The following is a 20,622-nucleotide window of genomic DNA, read 5'->3' on the forward strand; positions in this document are numbered from 1 at the left end:
AAGCTCAGTTCCATGAGGCCGCAGTGCAAATAAAAGAGGGTCCGAGTGGTCCTCTTTTATATTTGAGGTGTGCTGGCGTTGTGTCAAGAACCTCTGGATTTTAACAATTTAATAATGCAAAGGCTTCAGCCACCTTCTTGTGTGAACCCTAATCTCTCTCCTTTCCCCACCTCACCCCCCAGGGTTGGGGGATAATTTCTTATGTGGATGCTCCAGATTTAGGACCTTGTCTCAGAACAAACACCATTTTTTTGTTTCGGTTTTTACTCTAGAGTTTTCTCTTCTTGTTACCCAATGGGAAAAAAAAAAGTTGAAATAGGGTTATTAATACAAATTAGTGCCCTTTCTGGTTTGTAAAAAAGGACCCCCCGACCTGCCCCCAACAGTGTGGCCCATACCAGGTGAATTCCTTTTGTCTGGCTGCCTTGTAATGATTTACATTTAGATTGTTGCTTGTTGTTCTTATAGGGGAAGGGGAGGGGCCTGGTGTGTCTGGCTGCCTCAGTCATCACACTGACTAGGTTTGGACAGGTTTGCTTAGCGGAGCTGGGAAATAGGCTGAACTTGCTTTCAATTGTTTTCATCAAAGGCCTTGTTTAGTTGGTTTGTATTGGGGGAAAGCATCATGTAGGCTGCAAGAACTAAATGAAATGAAAAATGAAGTTTACAATTGCTAAGAATGGTGCGTACCTTCTGAAAGTCAGTGCACGGTGTGGTGGGCCGGAGGCCTGTGAGCAAACTGCCATTGTCACTGTCAGGGCCAGTGAGTGCTCGGGCGAAATGCAGCATCTTCTCCACACAGAGGGAGGCTGGGAAGGGGATACAGACAGGCTTCCTTCAAATACAGCCAGACTTCCCTGGTGGTCCAGTGGTTGAGACTCCTGTGCTTCCACTGCAGGGGGCGTGGTTTGGTTCTATCCCTCGTCGGGGAACTAAGATCCTGAATGCTTCGCAGCGCGGCCAAAAAAAAAAAAAAAAAAAAAAAAAAAGAAAGAAAGAAAAACAGCCAACAGTCCAACAGTCTACCACTTCTCACTAGAGACACAGTAAATAGAAAATCAGGACTGCCTTAGGAGAAGATTTATTCATGTAAGAAATACTGAGTTGTAGGCATAGAGGGCACATTAGTGAACAAAGCTGGTGAAACTTCCTGCCCTCCAGGAGTTTACATTCTCCTGGAGGATAATGTCAAAAGATAAGTGCTGTGGAGGAATAAAAGGGAAGAAGGGAAGTGCTGCTGAAGGGGGGCAAGAGTGGTCTAGATAGGGTTTTCAGAGAAGAAGACCTCATTGGAAATGTAGCTTAAAAGACTTTAAAAGAGGGAATTCCCTGTAGATCTGGGTGAAGAGTGTTCCAGACAAAGGGACCAGAAGGTGCAAAGGCCCTGAGGTAGGAGACAATCAGGAGGCTAGTGTGGATGGAGCAGAGGGAGAGAGTAGCAGGGTATGAGGGGAGAGAGATGGAAGGAGGGCACATAAGAAAGGCAGGGCCTTTCTGAGGGTCATAGGAAGTATCTGAACTTTTCCTCCAAGAAGAGGAGCTATTAGAGGATTTTGAGCAGGAGTGTGAAGTGATTGTAACTTGATTTTTAACAGGGTCGCTTGGCTGCTGTGTGGAGAATAGATGTAGGACAAGGGGAAGGGCAAGGAGACCGATAAGAAGCTACTGTATTAGGAGACTCTCTTCCAGAGGTGGTTTAGCACAAATCACTTTGGAATCTTGGCAAAAGGTGCATTGTCAGTATGTAGTGGCAGTAATTCCAAGAGTACAGAGCCCCCCACGTGCTGGCTCTTTTCTTTTCTTTCTTTCTTTCTTTTTTTTTTTTTTTGAAAGCAAGAGTTATTTACAGTCTGCCTGTGACATGAACTTTATTGCATTTTACTTTTTTAAAGGTTATACAAAACACTTGTTGCACAGTGCAGCTCCCTTCACCTGCTAATTTGGCACCAGCCCTAGGGTTGTGCCAAGTGCTGCCTCTGTACCACCCCACGCTGGAAGCCATGGGACAGCTTATTTGTGAACAAGCAAGGATACTTCTTCACTCTGAATAAAGTTGGAATTGTTTTCAGTATTAGAACCTGATTCTTGTGTGTTTAGTTGTGCATAGGAATAGAAGTGTCTTATTACTAGAAAAGGTCATGGATCACCCATGAAACACTGACTTCAGGTATAGAATTGTGCTAAGCATAGTGACATACAGAAATAGTAGGCACAGTCCCTTCTCTGGCGACTTACAGTCTACTTAAGGGCAAAGATCCAAGAAGAGATAAATAACCAATACAAGCAGTAAACAGCTGGGACCCAAAGAAGGGGCACAAAGAGAGGATCCCATTTCCAGCTCGAATGGTCTCCTCGTGTAGAGATGGCTGTTTTTTAAAGACAACACAGAACAGACGTTTGTTGAGCCACCCACCCTCCTCTCCTATCTTGGGCCTGGCTTGTGAGAAGTCAGCTCTAAAGGTTCATGCTTGTCACAATTTGTGACGTAAACCAGGCCAGTTAGACAAACTGGCTCTTGCTCATACTGATCCAGTTCCTGGAAAAGGGCAGAGTAGCCTGGTCAGAAGAATGCCTTGGCTGTACATTAATCAGCTGTGCTTGCCAGGCCAAGCACTAACCCTGACCCCCAAATGTGTTGTTTTGCTCAGATTCACAGTCTGAGAATGAGGCCTCGCCAGTGAAACGGCCACGACTACTGGAGAATACTGAACGATCCGAGGAAACCAGCCGATCTAAACAGAAAAGCCGACGTCGGTGCTTCCAGTGCCAAACCAAACTGGAGCTGGTGCAGCAGGAACTGGGATCGTGCCGCTGCGGTAAGTGTCCCCCCAGTGGAGGACACAGCGTGGTGGAGGCTGTGTCCTTGGCGCCCTGAGAGGCTGAGCTTCTTCATTCTTCTCCCGAGTACCTCCCTGCGAGCTATAGGTTTGGAGCTTGGGAAATCAGAGTAGAGGATTCTTATTTCCAAACACCCTTTATTTCCTCTCACACATACAGAAAAGGCAAAAACCTCCCCAACTACTCTTACACATATTTCATTAGAGTTGCGATGTCACTGCTTACTTACTGCTCTCAGCTTCTCCCCACTGTATATAACTGTGGTTCCTTCTCATTGATGACTTATTTAGAAGTTAACCAGTGAAATTCTGAGATATGTACCATAAAATTCATATATTAAATTAATTTTGAATGAGCTTCTTACTATATATAATAAATGGAAGATTTCAACCCCATATCCCTTTTAAATTAAAGTTTGATTAGAAAATTATTTTCTTTGAACCATAATTCATTGTCAGTTAACCCCTTGAAATAGCTTTAAAGTAACCTTTTCCTTCTGTATTATCCAGTATAATACCAACTCTTGGAATTTTTGGTGGGATGTACTTTTTAAAAACTTTATGCCTACCCACAGTGGAACAGAACGTAGAACAATCCTTCCTCTCCCTTTGACCACATACATCGTGTCACGTGGAAGAGAAATTGTGTAGCTGCATTATTTAGGCTGACTTACAGTTTTCCTGTCCCTGTTTTTATTTCTTGACTTTAGAGCATAGTATTGTGAAATTGTTCTTTGGGACAGAGCTGTCATCAGGCACACTGGCTCTAGCCTCTGAGAATCCTGTATCCTTTGTCCTTAGGAGTGAGCTTTAGAAGCCTCCTTTTACCTCTGGGATGGCCATAGATATCCTGTAAGTACTGATGCTGGTAGTCAGGACTAGGTGGTTCTCCCAGCAGTTAGAAAGTTACAGTTGCTCAAAGCTCTTCATCTTCTGAAGAGATAGCCGTTGCTGCTCCTGTCCCTCAGTTATCTGCCCTGTTGGAAATGAGAAGGACAGGAGGGAGTTCCAGCCTCTCATGGAAACTCTCAGGAGTTCCTCTCATGGAACTCCTTTCCTGTCATGAGTAGAAATCTGTTTGTTACACAGTCTGGTGTGTGGTACTCGGCAGTATCAGAAACGTATTTATATTCAACTGCAGAAATGGTGACTAGCATGTGGAGTCCAGGTATCACTGGACAGGTTTTTATTCTTTAGCCTGGGCTTTATTTATCCTATTAAATACTTGTGTGAAAGTGTAAGGAGAGAGGTAGGATAAGACGTGGGTGCAGAGGCTGTCAGCAGAATTTTAACACCTCACTTTTGTTCCTGCAATGTGATGTGGTCCAGGTGAGCCCAGAACCTTGTTCTTAGGCTGTGTCTTGATCAACCCTGCTAGGTAATATAAAATTCTTAATGAGGTAGTGAAGGAATACTGTGGTTAGCCAAGGAAACTCTGGGGTCTCATGGCTAACCAGCTTTGCCCATAGTGGTTTGTCGGATCTTTTGTGGTCTGCAAATTCTTGCTTTGGTCTTCACGTGGACCCCTGGGGGCATCAGCAGTTCAGTCTGTTAACCAGTGTTGTGCAGCTTCCCTGACCATTTGCCTGTTGCTTTGGTAACACAGGCCTTTGGTGATTCCTAAATTAAAATCATGGGATTTTCCTGTACCTTACATTCTTGTTTCCTTCTTGAAAGTAACTGAATCCTGGGTATTATACAGGATTTGCCCTAGTGGATCAAGCAGGGTGCATCAAGTGTGCTGTCTTGCCTCTGGCAGTGGCTAATAACCTCCTCTCCTTGTCAGGCAAGCAGTGAGAATTCACAGTTTAGCACTGAGAGATCTAGAGGTGTGGTAACCAAGTCTCCCAGTTTACCCTTCAGCTGTGATGCAAACCATCTAATTTCCTAAGGTCTTAAGCACCAAGCTGAAAATATCTAGAAATAGATGTTGGATGACTTCATGTGCCCCTAAAGTGAAGCCAACTTGACTGACTCTGGTAAGTGCAGATTACTCTGCTGTGCTCTTCACCTCTCAGGCAGGAGGCTGGGTTTCTAAGTAAGTGCCTGTTGGGTTTGCCATAGAATGCATTCTCTTTAAATGATCTAACACGTGGTCCCTTGGCTTATGCCCAATTCTGAGGGTCGTCTTATAGAGAGATTTGATTTTTCTGCTGGAGAAGAGAGCTCTGAGCTTTCTGCAGTCCCTCCAGATGTAGCCTTCCTAGAGAGAGCTGGGAGTTCAGTTGGGCCCACGGAGAGCATTACACTTATGTGCCCAGAAAAATGACTGAGTCAACTGCCACATTTTAAAAGATGAAGGACAATAATGGGAACACACACCTCTGGGACTGTCCCTGACAAATAGCTCTTGTGTTCCTCCTGCCTGTCTGCTTGGATCTCTAGGAAAAGGTGAGTTGTACAGTTATTTTCTTGAGGCTGCATGGAGTGCTAGGGAGACGTTTAACTGCCCTGAAAGGTTTTGGAAGATGGGAAACACAGTAATTTACTACTGAAAGTGAAGACTCAGGAAGGCGGTTTGAACTCAAACAGAACACTTTTCCACTGCAGAAAATCTTTTTTTAATATATATTCACAATCTTTTTTTCCATTCCCCTTCCACTCTATACAGGTTATTAACTGCTGACAAGAAATTCACATCTCATAAATAATGCTTAAGGGCCGTTGCTATATAAATTGAATGTGTTATGAATTGTGATGGGCCTTTTTGTAGCATTCGATGCCTAGAGCAGGAAGAACAGAGGATGTCATTTTCATTAATTTCTAATGAGGTGCCAATTAAAGACAGGGAAGACGCTCCAAAGGGAAGAGTGGCCGAGCTCCCCTGAATCCTCCGCCGGGGGCTGTCATCCAAACACTGCCACCAAGCCTTCTCTAAAAATTCCATTAAATCACAGTCTCATCGAGAGCACACAGACACATTCGCTCCCCTTTGATCTTCAAAAGAGCAATTTGTAAGGCGAGTTCTGAGCCTTCTCACATAGGGAACAGCTAGAGGTGATAGGAATTGTTAATTGCCAAGACACTCCATGGGTGAATTTTGAAGATGAATTCTCCTCTGCCTTGCTGTGACTAGATAACCTTTAAATCAACAATACCATAGTAACACCCTTTTCCTGTGAAATCTTTCTGGGTGCCAATCAGAAAAAGCATATGGTGAGGCTGGGATGATACCCTGCATCCTAGTGTATCTTCAGCAGTTTAACTTCTCAAGATGGAAAACAATTGCATAAAAATGGATTTATTTGTTTCATTTTCTACTCAGTAGGCAAATTGATCAGCTCGTTGTCTTTACAGGGGTCTTGTCTCTCCAAATGCCACCTGGAGAGTGTTCTTCTGAAACTTGGCCATCCTCATCCAATCTGGGCCACAGCACAGACACGTGGATTCTGTGTTTTCTAATCAGATCTTGCATGATGCATACCACATGGCTTTTTAATCACTATGCATTGCTTACCAGAACCACAGAATTAATTTTTAAATACCAGTCTAAGAGCTTGCATTAAGTTATGGCATGTTTTCAGTTGACAGTGACTTAAACTGTAAGCTGATATGCTCCCTTTTTGGGACAACAGTGCTTTTACTAACCTCTTGAGTAATCTGACTTCGTTTACTGCTTTCAAAGTAAATTTTATATTCCCTTTAGAAACTCAGAGTGATGCTTTAGCTGGGACCTTTAGTTTATCAACTTAAAAGTGCCTCAGTGGCACTGTTCTGCCTTTTCATTCACTGTCAAGCTAAATTCAGCTGGCATTTATTGAGATGTGATTTTGCATAAAGCATTTTGCTAGGTTTTGTGGGGAATATAGGAGGTAGGATACAGAATGTAGGAGCTCATAGTTTAGGTCAGTGATTTCAGACTTAAGTGGGCATCAGAATTGCACAGAGGGCTGTTAAAACAGTCTGCTGGGCCCGACCCCAGAGCTTCTGACTCAGTGGGCCTGTGCCTGTTTAACAGGTTCCCAGGTAATACTGATGCTGCTGGTCTGAGGACCATGCTTTGAGAACCACTGCTCTAGGCGCTTCTCGATCTAGGAAGCCTCTAAAATATAGAATGTCTGGGCCTCACACTTAACAATTAAATCAGAAAAGGTTTCTGGGTATTGTTTTTTAAACATTTTGGAAATTAAAAGTTTGTCCTGGACCATTTGAAAGTAAGTTGCAAACATTGTAACCCATTATCCCTATAAAGTTCAATGAATGTTTCCTGAGTATAGTTATTTTATATAACTGCAGCACAGTTCTCAGCTTCAGTAAATTGATACTGAGAAATACTTTTATCAAATCTGTTGTCCATATTCTAGCTTTGCTAGTTGATCCAATAATATACTTCATAAAAGCATTTTCCCACTTCTAGTACAGGATCCAGTCCATGATCAAGTGTTGAATTTAGTTGTCATGTCTCTTTTAGACTCTTAAGCTGGAACATTTTCATTGCCTTTCTTTGTTTTTAATGATATTGACATTTTGAAGGCTACATTTCTCCACCCTCCTCTGCTTACCCTTCCCAACGCTCCCCCACCCCCGCTTTTTTAAATAGAGCACTCCTTGTTTGGAGGTTGTCTGATGTTTCTTCATGATTAGATTCAGGTTATGTATTCCCAGCCAGAATGCTACGTGGGTGATGTTGTGTCCCCCTCAGGGTTCTTCATTGGGAGGCCCAGATGTTTTATCTGCCTCTCATTATTGTTGTTAATTTTGCTTCATTTACCCAGTAGGTGTTGTCTGATGTCTCTAAAAATAGTATTTTTGCCCTTGCAACTAGTAAGCAATCTGTGGGAAACACTTTGGCTATATAAATGTCCTGATCATCATCAAAAAGGTCTCCTAGATTTAGTATCCATTGATGATTCTTGCCTGAACCAATCTTCACTATGATGGTTGCAAAATGATGCTTTGCTAACTCCAGTCCTTCTCCTGCATTTACCATTTGCACGGAGCATTCTCCTCCCCCATTTATTTATCTCTTATTGGTTTGGACTCTTTGGGCTCTTATGTTGTTCAGTGGTTTATAATTCATTACTGTACTTAATTATTTTGTTGCTCAAATTGTCTCAGATTTGGCCGGTGGAAGTTCCTTCAAGCTGAATTTTGTATTTTTGTGACATACCTCCTGTTTTTGTTTTTTTAAAAAATATTTATTTATTTATTTATGGCTGTGTTGGGTCTTCGTTGCTGTGCGCGGGCCCTCTCCCGTTGCAGGGAATGGGGGCCACTCCTCGTTGCGGTGTGCGGGCTTCGCACTGCAATGGCTTCTCTTGTTGCAGAACACAGGCCCTAGGCATGCGGGCCTCAGCAGTTGTGGCACATGGGCCTAGCTGCTCCACAGCATGTGGGATCTTCCTGGGCCAGGGATCGAACCCGTGTCCTCTGCATTGGCAGGTGGATTCTTAACCACTGTGCCACCAGGGAAGTCCCTGCCTCCTGTTTTTTAAAAAGCATTTTCTTACTCTCTGGCCTAACATGATGTGTTCTGGACACATCTTGTACTTGCTTAGTCCTGGAATCAGCCACTTTTCCAAGGATCCCCAAGCTGATTTAAAGAGGCATTCAGAGTAGGAATTTGCTGGTCCTGAGTGGAAGGCAGGCACATGCATGAACTAAGTGGCATCCAGGGCAGCCTGCCATAAGAGTTTTAATCACGGTACAAACCGTATGTTATAGGAATATGGGGAGGGCGAGATGAATTCCAACTGGAAGACTCTGGACAGGCTTCCACAAGAGGAGCATTAAAGGAAGGGTGGGACTTAGAAGCGCAGAAAGAGGGGATGCTTGGACCAAGCTGGTGTTCTGCAGGTGACCTCTGTGCAGCCCGGTGGAGCCCTGGGGTTGAGTGAGGAGAGACTGCTAGTAAAGGAGGGAAGGGATTCCAGTTTCCAGGCTGTAGGGTTTGGACGTTGGTTTGCAGTGAAAAACTATCAGTGGTTTGAATGTGGTCAGCGCGATCTAATTTGACTTTTTTAAAAAAATTAAACACACAGGAAAGCCCAGGAGGCTGTTGAATCTTCTTAGAGGAGTGATCTAGGGAGAATGTGAACTGATTCACAAAGTGGAAAGGAATGTGCACGTGTCACAGCCGTCCCCGTCCACTATAGGGGACTGACTGAGTGGTGAACGGATAGTGATATTCTGAGGTCGAGTGTGGGGCGAGGAGCTGTGGTGATTATGAAGCATGTAGGTGACATGAAACTACCAGGCCGGCCCATTCCACCAGCATCAGAAACCACCACAGATAAGCCCACGTCTAGGCCTTTATTTTAACTCTCTTCCAAGTGTGATTTAAACCTGTCAGGGACATTTGGCATTCTGTCCTATGTCTCAAAGAAAGTGAGGCTATATTTTCTTATAAAAGGCCTTATTCTGTGTACAGAGTTCTAGGCTGGATCTGTCAGAAAACCCTACTATCCATGGAAACTACCTGAGATCCTTTATCATGGACAAATTGGTTTGGCCAGTTAGGTGTTATCATTACTGCCGTTGAGTATCAAGTCCATGCTCTGCAATGCGTTATATAGAGAGTGTGGTGACCAAGATCCCAGCCCTTTAGGAGCTCCTGTTGTTTTATGCTGAGTCTGGCAGTGAAAGGCTAAAGTTTTTCCAGCACTTCTGAGACAGCAGCTGGGTGTTATGTTACCTGACGGCTCAAGAGAAGGAGGTGCCTGCCCACCCTCCCAAAAGCAAAAACAAAAACAACAGCAGCAAGAGAAAACCTTTGACGGGAGTTACTGTATATATGAGAGCTAAGAGTAATTGAAAATCCTGAGGCAAATCGAGAAAATTTTCTCCCTTTGCTACTCTCTTCCTTTCACTCTCACTGTACTCTCACCTAAACAAGAGTATGCTTATTTGTAGTCCCCATTTAATCTTTAATGTGTAGGAGTTCTGGCCTAAAACCAAGCAGTTTAGTCCCTCTGCTCCTCCTCTAAATTGCAAGTTGAGGTGTTAGAGCAAAACAAATCAAACCTTTACTGAACACTAGCTCCACATATTTGGCCCATTAGTTTACCACGTCCCAGAGATCCAAGCTACCATATGTCCTTTAACAAGGCTGCAGAGAGATATTAGAAACATGAAGAGCTCCCCTCTCCAGCAAAGGAGCATCAACGACCAAGCTTTTAAAATACAAAATGTGCAGAGAGCACATTTACTGAAGCCTGTGTCACTTCCCCACTCACACCCTACCGACAGGCAGACCAGCAGACCCTTGTCCCATGAAGTGAATATTTTCCATCTGGATAGCAAATTTGCAACTATTTCTATAGTCCAGTCTTAGCAATAACAACACAGTAATAATTTAATCAAAACTATTTGGATAGATTACCCTGTTTTCGAATATTTCTTTATGGAGAGAAAAAAATGGCTTATTGTAAAAGGAAATGAATTTTTTAAATTCTAAGAGTACATAATTTCAGTTAGTTCTTTGTCTAGCAAGGTGTGTGTATATGTGTGTTTTTTTTGGATTTTTTGATATATAATTTACATACCATAAAATTCACCTATTTTATAGTTCAGTGAGTTTTAGTAGCTTTAAGTTTTACAGCCCTCACCAAATTCAAATTTTAGAGTACTTCCATTACCTCAAAAAGTTCCCACGTGCCTCATTTTCAGTTAGTCACTACACTCTCCTACCCTAACCCCAGGCAACCACTGATCTGCCTCTGTTGGTATAATTTTGCCTTTTCTAGAATTTTAGCATCAGTGGATTCAAACAGTATGTATGTATATATACAGTCTTCTGTGTCCACATAGAATGTTGTTTTTGAGATTCATCCATGTTGTTACGTATCAGTAGTTCATTCCTCTTTAATGTTGAGTATTATTTCATTGTATGGATAATACCACATTTGTTTACCATTTGACATACATTTGGGTTGTTGCCAGTTTGGGGATATTATGAGTAGAGCTGCTATCAATATTCATGCAGAAGTCTTTGTATGGACATGTGTTTTAATTTCTTGCGTAAATACATAGAGCCAGAATTGCCAGGTTGAATGGTCATTTTCTAAGAAAATCCCATCAGCAGTGTATTAGGGTTCCAATTTCTCCATAATTGGCCAACACTTAATATTGTCATTCTTTTTAACTTTAGCTATTCTAGTGGCTGTGTGGTGCCATCTCACTGTCGTATGTTAATTTTAATTTCTCTAATGACCAGTGACGTTAAGCATCTTTTTCATATGCCTTTTGGCCACTCATATATCTTCTTTTCTGAAGAGTCTGTTTATACTTCAGCTATCTTGCCCATTTTAAAAAGATTTACAGAATTACCATTTTAACAATATTCCAACCTATGAATATGATATGTCTCTCTTATTTAAGTCTTCTTTAATTTCATAGCAGTGTTTTATATTTTTCAGTTTCCATTCTTTGTTAAATTTATTCATAAGTATTTTAGTGTCTTTTTGGGTTTTTTTTTTTTTTTTTTTTTTGCCATACGTGGGCCTCTCACCGTTGTGGCCTCTCCCGTTGCGGAGCGCAGGCTCCGGACGCGCAGGCTCAGAGGCCATGGCTCATGGGCCCAGCCGCTCCGCGGCATGTGGGATCTTCCCGGACTGGGGCACGAACCCACGTCCCCTGCATCGGTAGGCAGACTTCCAACCACTGCGCCACCAGGGAAGCCCCAGTATTTTAGTTTTTTGATGCTATTGTAAATAGAATTTTAAAATGTTATTTTCAGATTGTTCTTTGCTGCCACTCTGAAGTGCAGCTGGTTTTGTGTATGATCTTTTATCTTACTAAAGATAAAAAGTAAATTTATCTTACTAAAGATAAATTTAGTAACCTTACTAGATTCCCTTAGGGTTTTCTGTATCCATGATCATGCCATCTGCAAATAAGGGCAGTTTTACCCCTTTCCAGTCTGTATGCCTGTTACTTCTGTTTCTTGTGTTATTGCACTAGCTAGGACCTCTGACATAATGTTGAATAGAAGTGTTGAGAATGAACTTCCTTGCCTTTTCCTTGATCTTACATAGAAAGCGTTCAGTTTTTTACCATTTATGTATGATTTAGCTGTAGATTTTGCATAGCTGTTCCCCATCCTGACAAAGTTTAATATTACCTGTGGAATACATTGTAGGAAAACATAAGAAATGTTCAAATACATTCTCCCAAAACAGCTGATACAGCTCATGGTGAGCTACCATGTGACCTAAAAAAGGTGAACTAAGGCGTGTTTTAAAGACTTCTCCTGTCCCATGCTTATGGTTGAAACACATGCCCTTTGTTCAGAGTCATAACGTGTCTGTCCAGCCATAGTGGGGAAAGGCTGTGACCTGAGGACACTCCTCTTTTTTCAAAACCAAAATCATAACAGACACCCATGATGCTGTTCTGGGTTATTCTCACTTGAGATAATGAAAGCAAACCACACTGAGAAATGCTTTGTTTGAATTAAATGCTTTTACTACAATACAAAATCAGAAAAAAATTGTGGGTAGATAGGTAATAGAATCACATACCACCAAGGTGAGAGGGAGCCTTAGCAATCATTTAGTCCAACGCCCCCGCCCCCATTTTTTTGTTTGTTTGTTGTAAACGAGGAAACTAAGGCCAGAAAAGTTGCCACTAGCCTCATATCACACCTTGTGCTAAATGTTGGTATTTCACTCAGGCTTTGATCTGAAACTCAAGGACTGCTGAAGAGCTTCTGACCAACATGACCACTCACAGCAGTGCCCGTTCTCCCTCCCTCCAGCATAGCTTTCAGCCCCCACTGACCACAGCTTCTTGTCACATATTCTTGGCCATCCCTGGGGGACTTCTGTTCTTAATCTCCTCTGAAGTACCCAGAAGATTTCTTGGTCTTTCCTCCAGATTAATACACCTGACTCTCTTAACCTTCTCTTAGTTCAGCCTCCAGAACCTTGTTCAGGACTCAGGACTCTTGCATGGACCCTTCACAGCAAAATGTCACCAAATTAGACCAGTTGTGGTAAAAACAGTATTTAATCAAAATAACAGGATTAAAATATTATTTCTTTCAAAATTGATAACAAATTGTTCGCAAAGTGTTGCTAAAGAAATGTCCTTTCTTGTGCCTTTTATGTGTGTAGTTAAAACTAATTTGTGTTTAGTACATTGTATGCAGATATCTGCTAGTAAACACTCTCTGTCTTCACACTAGATTCTTATGTGACTCCCTCTTGAGTAGAACTTCTTAAAAAGTGTGGGCCTCAGACCAGCACTTCAGGGTCCCTGAGTAGGTGGGGACGCGTCTTTGGAAAGCAAAAATGCAGTTGCTCAGGCAATTCTAATATACACCAAAGTTTGATATACTGCCTATATACTTAATAGCTCATTTCTTCATAGGAAATGTAAAGGTAATTTAAGACAAAATAGAGTTACTAGAAATTTCCAATGAGGTCATGCACATCAGAGGTTTTATATCAGATCTAGGCAACTCCATTCTCTTTCACGCAGAGATTTACATCTTCTGAGTGTTTAACACATGCCTTCCTCCACGGGTCTCCTCTATCCTGCTAGATTCTAAAATACTCAGAGAGCAGGACCATGTGTTGTTCTGTAGCTTCCCATTGCCCCTGTTATAGAGTTATGTGGCTTATAGTAGGTGCCCCATCTGTTATTATTTCTTGTAATAACATACAAGAAAAAATTAGAAGTCAAAGAAATGTGGTGTTCTGGTGAGCCCGCTGGTTTTCTTTAGGGGAACGTCCTTCTGTGGTAGTGTTTGAAGGCAGGCCTAAGCGGGTGAATGGGAGAATGTCTGGCCCAGTCTCCATGGAAATTCTTCCTTTAAAAAAAAAAATTTATTTCTTTACTTATTTTTGGCTGTGTTGGGTCTTCGTTTCTGCGCACGGGCTTTCTCTAGTTGCGGTGAGCGGGGGCCACTCTTCATCACGGTGCGCGGGCTTCTCATTGTCATGGCCTCTCCCGTTGCAGAGCACAGGCTCTGGACGCGCAGGCTCAGTAGTTGTGGCGCACGGGCTCAGTTGCTCCGCAGCATGTGGGATCTTCCCAGACCAGGGCTCGAACCCGTGTTCCCCGCATTGGCAGGGAGACTCCCAACCACTGTGCCACCAGGGAAGCCCTCCGTGGAAATTCTTGATGCCAGCGTACATGTACAACCTGAGGTTTCCCAATGGAATAATTGACTTAAGGAATAAGGTTTAGAGAGAAAACCTTAGCATTATTTATTTTTACATACTTTTATCCGCCTTGAATTTTTATTGGTAGAGGGGGAAAAATCAGGCGAGACAGGTATGCTATCAGAGCAGCATTGCTTGCTTGGTCTGATTAAAATTATTTGATATGCTTTTGGTTTAATTAAATATTGAACTTGGGGGATGGGTGTATTTGCCTAAATAAAACCTGTGATTCATCTTGCACATGAATAAGATGGGCTCTTTGCGGGTCACAGAGACTACAGGTCACAGACCTACTGTGTATAACCACACCAGTCTCTCACTCCTACCTAACAAACCTGTCACTCTCTGACACAGAGTCGAAGCACTGAAGGGACTTAGAAGTTATCCATCTGGTGCCAGTCCAACTCCCTGAACTAACGCTGCAGAAACTACATCAGCAGTGCCCTGCCCTGGGCAGGTAATCCAGCCACCATGTACATCTCCAGCCTGGAGGGAGTAAGGCCTGTCTTGTTGCAGGCAGCTTAGACTGACTAGGTGCTTCCTCCGTTGAACTAAAACCAGCCTCCATATGTGACATGTCCTCGTTCCTCCTCACTCTGCCCTCTGGAGAGACCTGTCCCAAATCCTCTTCCTCTCCTGCACGGCTTCTCTTCAGATATTTGAACACAGTGCCTTTGGCTTTCCAGCACCCCAGTTCCTCCAGTAGCAAGTTCATTCACAGGGACTGAAGAATAGTGTGGGGACATCAAGGGCAGAGTGGGGTACAGGAACGCCAGACTGGGCTCAGTGCTTGTCTCCATAGTTTTCCTCATCAGAGGCCGTCAGAAAATCTGGGAGTCTTTAATAAAACCTTTCACCTGCTGATCTTCTTGTGAGACTGCTCAAAAGTCTTCTGTGGAGTCCATGGTTGGCCCTTGTTGCTGTAGTTCTCAGAACATACTGAAATTGACTGCATGTCTGTCCCTCCTCCCAGACCATAAGCACTGGAGGGCAGGCACCATGTTGTGATCTTCAGTAGCTCTCCGCCCCTGCTATATAGTACCTGGTGTGCAGTGTTGCCTGAATGAGTGAATGGGTGAACCCTCTACCTCTGTAGTTGTGATCCTCTGGGTGAAGGAAGAAGAACAGCTTTAGGGTTTCCCTGATGGCACAGTGGTTAGGAATCCGCCTGCTACTGCATGGGACAAGGGTTTGAGCCCTGGTCCGGGAAGATCCCACATGCCACGGAGCAACTAAGCCCGTGCGCCACAACTACTGAGCCTGCGCTCTAGAGCCCGTGAGCCACAACTGCTGAGCCCACGTGCTGCAACTACTGAAGCCCACGCGCCTAGAGCCTGTGCTCTGCAACAACAGAAGCCACTGTAAAGAGAAGCCCACACACTGCAATGAAGAGTAGTGCCCCGCTCACCGCAAGTAGAGAAAGCCTGTGCGCAGCAATGAAGACCCAACGCAGCCAAAAATAAATAAATAAAACAAATACATTCATAAAAAAGCAAAACAGTAATCTTTGAAGAACAGCTTTATTGAGCACCAGCTATGTGCTGGATGCCTGCAACTGTGTTATACCATTTGACCCTTACAGAAGCATGGCTGGACAGATGGTACTCCCTTTTTACAGAGGTGAAAACTCAAGCTTTGAAGTTAAGTAACTCAGAAATATTAGGGAGCACTTGAACCTAGGTCCGTTGAGCTGCCAGAATCCCACCACTTTTTCATGTTCCCACACTGGCCCATGGGGGTGCCCTAAACAGTGATGGTATGACTGCAGCATGAGTTGTCTCTGTTTTCAGCTGTGTAGTTCTTAGCCGTTCCTTGAGCACTTCCCCGTCTCAAGGAAACATTCATTGGTAACAATTTATGCGACCTACTGTCTGGGAACCACTGTTCCATATGCCACCTGTTGCTCCATGTAGATGCGATGTTTCTGGAGGACAGGGTCCATGGCATTGCCCCTTTTTTGTCCCCCACTGTGCCTGGGTAATGAGAGACACAGTGGCACTTAATTCTCATTGACGTGTTTGTTCCATTTTCTCCTGAGTGCTAATTCATGTCCTTATTTTCCTTGAAAACTTACCTCCTCCAGGATACCTTATGCAGTTGACCTCTCCTCAGTGCCCCCGATTTATTACACATAGCTGGATTGTATTGATTTTATTCGCAGTTGATTTCTTGCTTTGCTTCTTGTGTCCTTCAGCATTTTCCTCTCTGTGTGTCTCCAGCTGTCTTAAAAGCCGGGAACTAGTGACTTCTTTTTTTCCCTTCTCCTGCACCCAGCCCCTAGAATAGAGCTCTGTAAACAGTGCACAGATGACCAATAAATACTCTTGACTCCTTGAGTCTGATAGCTTCTTTCCCTTCCTGGACTGACAGCCCAGCAGTGGAGCTTGAATCCTTTATTTATTAGGTGAGATTTCTATAGCACCTTTCCTCTGAAGAGATCAATATCAGTGAAGTTTGTTTTTGCTTCTGGAAAGTGCTCTTAGCTAAGCAGACTGAGGTTCTGACAAGATCACATGATAGTCCTTACTCCTCATCTCTTGGCCCCTGAAGATGCAGGCTTCAGGAAAAGCCTTGCCGCTTCAAGTTTTGCTGCTTTGTTGTTGGAAATGAGCCTGAATAAGACTGTGGCAAATAGCAGCACAGCTCTGCAGTGTTGGTTTACTTTGTAGCCCGTGTTACCAAAAGAGAGCTTGCATTTGGGGGGCGGGGTGGGGCACTGCTGTCTTTTGGAAGAGGCAGATATGGAGAAGGCCACCCACTAGCCAGAGCCCCAGGCGTAGTGGTGGAGGGTTGTTGGCTCTCACACAGTGCCTGGTGTTGCTAGAACTGTTCAGCCTCAGACTCCCAAGTCACCCTGCCAGGGGGCTGGGTCCCTGGGACGGACCCACGAAGGGCATGAGACCCAGAGACTGAAAAGAAACAAGTGCTGGTGAGGCAGAGAGGAAGTGCTGAGAGCTGGTGCTCTCCTAGCTGGTGGGAGAGGAGCTGTCACACTGTAGATGTGGGTGGTCAAGACTGACCATGAGATATTGGAGCAGAGTTCAGAGGCCACAAACTGAAAAGGGTAAGTGAGTCTGCCCTATAATTTATTGGAGAAGTGCCTAAAGTAATTGGATCATATGGCTTGTCTAGGAAATTTCTCACCTTTCCATGTCTCCTTATTTCTTAAGACATTATTCCCATCCCTGTTCGGAGTTAGGCAGAACCCAGTAGGGAATGAAGGCATCTACTGCAGGCTTTGCAGAGAGGTGAGGGCAGCAGCACATAGAGGCTGCTTCGTGTGGGTACTCAACATCATCAAACTTGACCTGCCCTTGAGCCTGCAGTCCAGAAAACACCCTCTGCTGTCAGATCAGGAGTTAAGGCAACCACAGTTACTGAGGCACAAAAAAGAAAAGGGAAGAGAGCAGAAGTTGAGGTGCGGTGGTGTTGGAGAATCCCGGCATTGACTCATGGGGTGGTGTGAGCTTGGGAGGGGCCGCTGCTTATTTCCTCCTGTGATTTGAAAGGTGTTCTCTTTCTCTGTTGTCCCCTGTGGAGTTGAGAGTTTGGGCTACCGAACTGTCTAGTTAATTTTCTACCCCAGAACAGTGCCTGGGACATGGTTGGACAGAGGGGACGACAAGAAGTGCCCCTCTTTGCTTTGGGTACCTCACCAACTGCTGTACGTGTAAAATGTACAGTACCTGGTGGATACCTGGGAGACAGGTGACCCTGGCCTGTGGGTACCTCCCCCAGTGGCTCTTTTCCACAGCAACCAGCCAGGCCTGCTGTAGTTATTCCAATGAGTCCTCCAGAAAAGTACTCCGGGGCTGCGGGGGAGCTGGGGGCAGTGTTCATGCAGGTGTCAGATGCTTTTCTCTAGCCAAATTTTCTGTTAGGTATCGGTCAAGATACTGCTTGTAATGCAGGAGATGGGTTGTTCTTAGGCCGTAGAGTGGGAGGTGGCAGGCAGTGGCTGCAGCCGTTGAAGACATTTGCTGTGGGTCAAGGAGGCTTAATCTAGTGACAGCCCATTTGCTCCTCAAGGAGCTCAAGAGAGGGCCGCTTCCTCCCTGGACCGTTGTGAGGACACCTGCCGTGCAGCAGCAGGCTCTTGCTCTCCAGTGGGAGACAGAGGCTCTGAGTCAGCATGTGATGGAGTTTGTGCGTCCTTGTGATTAATGCATATGATGACATGTGTTCTTTAGAGCTGTGCACCTTGGTTGCAGATTAACCCAGGAAGGGGGAAAGTTCCAGACTCACAGATTAAAGGGCTAGCTTTGTGTTAATTCTCTTGCATCAATTAAATTGCTCTTCCCTTGAACTGAACTGCTACCCCAGGATTAATTTTCCTTGGAATCTGGAGTAATTGACCAAAATACTAGGGTAGAATAGGAAAGGAATGTCAGTGGGAACCTGTGTGTTTACATTCAGTTCTTCATTATCTGTACTCAGCACATTTGTGATCATGAGTTACAGCAAAGTTTTAATTCCAGGAAAGCATCTAATGCCATCTTGGACATTTCTGGGTTGCCTCTCAGAGTGAGCTCAGCAAATATAGGCTCATATTAATAACGGCAATAGAAAAGCATAATTAAGAAAGTAAACTTGCTACTGCAAAAAAAAATTTTAAAGTACATCCAAAGCCAAAGCCAGACAATAATCATCTTTACATTGCGCTTGCTGTACCCTGTTCACCCAGGTGGTTGGAAGTAAACTGTGTGGTGGTGGTCCTCTCCAGGAGAGGGGGCGAGGGCACAGTTACCAGCAGTAAATGTTCTTTTATTTTTATTTTTTATGTATTTTAAAATTTACTTTCTTCTTTCCCTCCCTCCCTCCCTCCCTTCTCTCTCTCTCCTTCCCTTCTCTCTCTCTTTCTTTGGCGCGTTGGGTCTTAGTTGTGGCATGAAGGATCTTTCATTGTGGTGCATGGGCGTCTCTCTAGTTGTGGCTCTCTAGTTGTGTGGGTTTTCTCTCTTGAGCTGTGGCCGCAGGCTCCAGGGTACATGGGCTCTGTAGTTTATGGCACGTGGGCTCCTTGAGGTGCGTGAGCTCAGTAGTTGCAGCACGCGGGCTTAGTTGCCCCACGGCATGTGGGATCTTAGTTTCCCCACCAGGGATTGAACCTGCATCCCCTGCATTGGAAGGCGGATTTTCTTTGTGTAAAGAAATTTTCTTTGTGTAAAATGTTGTGTAGCAGAAAGAAAGCCATGTGAGTAGGGGGAAAGAGCAGGGGAGGAGGGGGCGCCCAGCCTTGAAACCAGGTGAGTGAGTTGTACTGTGTAAGATGTGAGGGGTGACAACAGCTGGAAGAGCTATCCTGGTAACAGCCAACCTTCCTTGAGTCGAGGCTTCAGCTGCTCTAGTCTTTAGTGCCCGTAACAACCCCGTTTATAGGAGACACACCTGAAGGTCTGAAAGGCTAAAATGGCTTACCAGCAGCACACAACTGTCAAAGCAGTGCAGCTGGAACACGAATCCAGTACTTGGGCTCCAGAGCACAAGATCCTCACTGAATTATCCAGAAAGAGAACTTGAGGTTCCCCTAAGGGACATGCCATAGCAGCAGGGGTGGGACTAAGCCAGAGGTTTCTCCCAGTGCCGGTCTGTCATCTCTGTCCTCCCCTGTGACCCCAGCATGTGGATTGTTGAAAGCCCAGCAGAGAAAAATGGGGTAAATACTCCTGTCTTTTCCAGGTGTTGTTCTAGAGAGACGCGTGGCATCTGCAGTCTGGTGTCCCCTGACGGCATTGCCACTTGGACATTCTGGACTTGGATGAACCGGTTCTTGCCAGTGTAGCCTTCAGGGGTGGCGAAACAGGCCACAGTTCTCTGCTGAGCTGTGTGTCAGGAGCCTGGCTTTAACTAAGTTGCCCCCGTGGGCCCAAGCTTTGCCCTTGGCGGCTCTTGGGTAGGATGGGTTTGGCCCTTTTTTTGCCTCCACTGCAGCTTTGGAGTTGGTTTTCTAGGAGATCTCTCTGAGAGGATAATCTTTTACAGGACAAGGAAATACTGAAAGAGAAAGCCAACAAATCAGGAGCCTGTGGAGAGGAGGATAAGGTCTCCCCCCAAAAAGAAGTTTCCTGCGAGTACCTCACTATTCTGAGGCCCCAGAGCGGTGGAGGTGGCAGAGGAAAGAGGAGGCCAGGAATGCAAGCACCTTCTAGGGCTTTTGGATGCTAAAAAGTGCCCCAGCTCCTAAGAGGCTGACGCTGGCTGCCTGCTTTCAGCTACTGAAAGGAAATGTTTGAAAGAGCAAGTCATTATTCCTGTGGCAGAAGCTGCCTTGAGCCATTTTCTCTCAGTTTTTAAATGTATGTTCATCTCTAGGTAAAACAGCCTAGCACAACGTGAGCCTGCAGCCAGCCCCCTTCTCCTCGTGCACCGAGGGGTTACAGAGCTTGCTGGGGGAGGGTTCTCAGGTCAAAGCTGAGGGCACAGTTTCCTTCCTGGTGCGGGCACCTGGCCCCCAGGCCTGGCCCACCCCTACCTCCCACACATACCCTGTGGCAAAAATAGGGTAGGCTTTTCCTGGGTGGAGGCAGGAATGAAGGGTGGAAGACTTGTTCTCTGGACGTCAGGTGGTAGAAGGAGATGTTCCTGGGACAGAGCGAACATTTCCCACGGACGAAATGAAAGAGGTCAGAGTTTTTGCAAGAATGGGGCAGTGTGAAGAGACGGCAAATAAAGGACAC

At 44.7% G+C, this 20,622-nt stretch overlaps 1 protein-coding gene across 4 annotated transcripts in view; it reads left to right on the plus strand.

Moving 5' to 3' along the window:
- The window catches only part of ZFAND3 (zinc finger AN1-type containing 3), a 329,028-nt gene that overhangs the window by 299,309 nt on the left and 9,097 nt on the right, over nt 1–20,622 (plus strand). For all 4 annotated transcript variants that reach the window (XM_059077220.2, XM_067006131.1, XM_067006128.1 and 1 more), the window contains one exon: nt 2,649–2,816. In XM_059077220.2, the coding sequence (XP_058933203.1) occupies nt 2,649–2,816 (168 nt within the window). The remainder of the gene's footprint in view (nt 1–2,648; nt 2,817–20,622) is intronic.

Source organism: Kogia breviceps, chromosome 10, assembly GCF_026419965.1.
Source record: "Kogia breviceps isolate mKogBre1 chromosome 10, mKogBre1 haplotype 1, whole genome shotgun sequence".
Classification (NCBI taxonomy): Eukaryota; Metazoa; Chordata; class Mammalia; order Artiodactyla; family Physeteridae; genus Kogia; species Kogia breviceps.